At 37.7% G+C, this 3,913-nt stretch overlaps 1 protein-coding gene across 1 annotated transcript; it reads right to left on the minus strand.

Annotated features, from left to right (window-relative positions):
* Window positions 1-257: 257 nt before the first annotated feature.
* On the minus strand, window positions 258-3,107 carry LOC141993442 (transcription factor HES-4-like). Its single transcript, XM_074962985.1, has 4 exons — window positions 2,711-3,107; window positions 2,048-2,143; window positions 1,854-1,932; window positions 258-1,119 (listed from the first exon to the last, which is right to left on the minus strand). Exons 1-4 carry the CDS (start codon window positions 2,771-2,773, stop codon window positions 674-676), a joined length of 684 nt encoding a protein of 227 aa, XP_074819086.1. The 5' UTR covers window positions 2,774-3,107; the 3' UTR covers window positions 258-673.
* Window positions 3,108-3,913: the final 806 nt, after the last annotated feature.

Consider the following 3,913-nt stretch of genomic DNA (forward strand, 5'->3'; position numbering starts at 1 on the left):
TTTTTAAAAAAAATGTAGATACAAAGCACCAGACAATATATTTTTGTTAATAAACAGAAGCCACTATCTACTTGGCTCTTTATAAAACACTGTCTCTTCAAGTGAACATGTTATAGCCTAGTTTTAACAGGTAATACAGAGAACGCTGATTAAATGTATATTAATATTAAAAATTTGAAAACCAAGCTTTTAGAATGAATGTTGCATTTCCAGAAGGCTAGAGCTAAATTCTCCTTTTTGTTACTTCCACTGCACTGACGTAATGGGTGTAGCCTGTCCTCTTTCCTTCAAGGACATGATCTCAGTAGCTTAAGTGAGATCTGAAAGAAATGTCGGCAGAAACCAAAATGCAAAAGACAGTATTTCCTTAGTTCTGTTTTATTAATTAGATGTTAATTATTTTAATAACCTAAGAAAATAAGAAAGTTATATAATTAATGTACACTAAAAGCCCAAAAGAGGTTCTATACAATAACTTATATGTATTAAATAAATACAAAATAATAGCAGCCTTCTATAATGCAGGCTACGTTTAGGTTTACTTCGGCTTGAAGTACCCTGGTCTTTAGTACACCTACCGGAACAGATTTGCTCCACAGGTGTTTTAAAGAGGCATATCTATAAGATACATATAGAAGTGTCTAAGATTAGAAGGGAAAATATAAAATACATTTTACCATGGTCTCCACATATCTAATGATCCCATACTAGGGTTATTATGAGAAAAATTTGGCCGTAGGATCTGGCTGGAAGGTGACACATCAGGCTGACTAAAGAGAGATAGTGGTTGTGGTTGAAATGAATTTTTCAAAGCTTGTTTTTCCTCCACAGGATAGAACTGGTCCTGAGATGGACTTGACCCTGAGGAATTCCCCTTATTGCAGATAGGGGATTTCTGCACTGTGTGGGCCTGGTGAGCTGGAGGCGAGGACCTTAAGGCTGCTTTGCAGGTCTCCTCGCTGGATCTGGGTAAGGATTTCAGGAGATGATTTAATAATCGTGCCCCAAGAGTCTTGTCCATCCATTCACAGGTCAGGAGGAGGTTGTGAACCTCATGCATACACTGAATATATCCAGTGCTGTACCTCTGCTGAGCTTCGAGACCCACTTTGGAATCTGCTGCATTAGAACAGGAGACAATTCAAGTCATTTAAGTGCACAGGGCTAGCAGTACATTACGTTTGACTAAACAAGAATTCAACAAGTTCATAATATATTGCCTCTTCTGGAAAATTCCTATAGAACTTAACTGAGAATGATAGCCTTGGTTACTTATATAACAGCTAGGGCTTGAAACCATCCTGTGTGATTCCATAACAGGGTTAGCATTCTAGTCTGGATTCTATAGGATAGTTTAAAAATTCTACAGAAAGAATATAACTCTGTCTTGAATTCTATAGGTTTTAAATTAAATTGCTATAAAGTCCCTATTGATTTACCCCCTAATCAGTTCTTTAGGGTTTTTCCATAAGGATCATTGTGGTTGGAAAAATAAAATCAAGCAATAAAAAGTTGGTCACAACTTCATTCCAAAAAGCAGGGTACCACAATTCTGATTTCCTTGCTGTTATAAATTGTGGCACAAGGCTAAAACGAAAGAGAATATCATTGTTGGAAAAAAAACAAACTTAACCCATCTACTGAAAGGCATTGGCTTTAGATTCCCCTCTAGTGGCAAAGAATAGAAACTAGAAGATATGCCAGTAATAGACATAGGTGTCATCAGGTTTGAAAGAGGTTTTTGCAAAAACCATTACTTGATTAAAAATGCAGCCCCCACCCAGGGTTGGAAATAAATTCCACATCTGAAAGATGCAGTGAATGAAAGAAAAATGCAAAACCAAGAAGCTCACCCATGATCTTGTTGTTTTGGATATTCTGGAGATGCTTTACTGTCATTTCAAGGATATCTGCTTTTTCAAGTTTAGATTGCTATTTAAAAAAAAAAGTAGGTCAGTAAAGAAGAACTGTTTTGTATGATGCCGGGCTTGTTTTTTTAGAAAATAAAGGGGGGTGAGGGGGAAGACATGAAAAACTCAACACTTACGTCCAAACAAAATGCACCAACGACTGCTTCCTTCAGTTGCTCCAAGCAGTTGTTAATCCTTTCCCTTCGCTTTCTCTCAATCAGAGGCTTTCTTAACTGAAAGGAAGATATTAAAAAAGAAAATAGGATTTATGAGGTGGAATGTCAAGGTTTTATCACAATAAAATCTGCTCCCACTGCACTCACTGGCAGAACTCCCATTGGGGACAGTGTCGGGGACAGATTGGGCCCCTCATTTTTAATCCTTAAGAGCCACATTCTACATGTGGCATCAGAGGATTCAAGGGTGATGTGGTACGAAGTAGGAGAGACATTGTATGCTCTATAATCTCATTACCACTCTGCCAGTTTAACTCTTATGCATGTTAAGCTTGAGTCTGCTCTCCTTAAACTGGTGTACATTAGAAGTAATTCAGCTGAAGTCAGCAGAGATGTGCCAATGTAAAACCAGTGTAAAGTGAGAGGAAAATGCAGCCCAGAGTGTTAAAAACACCCTGTAGACATCTTTATAATGAAAGGAATTATTTTTGGTCTATCATTTTTGCAGTTGTGAAGCACCATCTACAGTGAGTGTTGTCTAAGTAATAGTCCACACGCTTATGTGCAGTATCCATACACCACACATGTCAGGGTAGGTGTAAATCTGTATATAAAATGACCTACCTTCCTTTCCTCTTTGGTGTTGGAAAGTTTCTGCACATTGCTGGCCATAGCCGTGGCAGTCATTATAATCCAGCTTGTCTGCCCCTAAATGCTGGGAAGCAAGGGGGAAAGAAAGCACTTGGGTAGCCGGCTGTTCCTTTTTCAGAAGGGTTCTTTGCTTCTCTTGCCTCTCCTCTGTAAGGCTGCCTGTATTTATAGCCCAGAATTAACATGTGAATAAGGGCATTCCTTGGCTGGACTTCTTTTCCCACATGAGGGGTCGAGACCAGAGGCTTGTGGCCATCAATCAAGGCTGACAGGTCACTGCTTCTTTTCAATGGCCAACTTGCCCCCACAAACAGCGACAGATGTCCTGCCTACAAAAGCTTTGCTTTGCAGAAAGCTTTTGTTAAGAAGAAGAGACTCAAAATGGGAGCACTGAGCAGATCACATGGCTCCTTGCTCAATTTACACAGATTCCCAGGGAGCAACAATAGGCTGTAACCAGTTGAGTTACACCTGGGAGAATTTCTTCTAAATTTCTGGGCTTTTTAATCTATTTTATTATCATATTGAACTGATTCCACTTTTTACTTGCAAGATATGAACCCCTCCTACTGTATATCCAAACGGAGGCTTTGAAACACAAAACAATCTCCACTGTTAGAAATAATAATGCATCCAGTGGTTATTTTATGTCTCTCACAAATATCCTAACAAGGCATCGTTACCTTAAAGTCAATAGACAATTGCCTTTATGGAAACTATGCATTTACATATATGAAAATCCCTCATGGAATAGTCCTACATTATGTAATATGGGTGAAACCAATAGCATTCAATAGAAGTGTAATCCAGCTGTATAAAAGTACTCTAAAAAGTTTATAAAACAGAAAATAATCCTTTCTATTTTTTTAATCATCCTAGAATTTAATATTTCAACTATCTATAGACCTTTGTTGCTTTTCTACAGAACAGTTTGGGTTTCATGCCTATTAAATTCTACAGGATTTTTCCATAAGGGTATCTTTATTGACTACACTATTGAAAGTGTTTTTTCATCATCTGAAATACTAATGCAAAAGCATATGGCTGTTTAAGGAACACTTAGACATATCTCCTCACTATGTGTTTATATTTTCCCTTTATACTTTTTTTAAAGGAAAATCTCAGGGGGTTTTCATGAACAAGCTCTTCTTTTCTGATTGTTTTGCTAATAAGAAG

The sequence above is a fragment of the Natator depressus genome, chromosome 9, assembly GCF_965152275.1.
Source record: "Natator depressus isolate rNatDep1 chromosome 9, rNatDep2.hap1, whole genome shotgun sequence".
NCBI classification, from domain to species: domain Eukaryota; kingdom Metazoa; phylum Chordata; order Testudines; family Cheloniidae; genus Natator; species Natator depressus.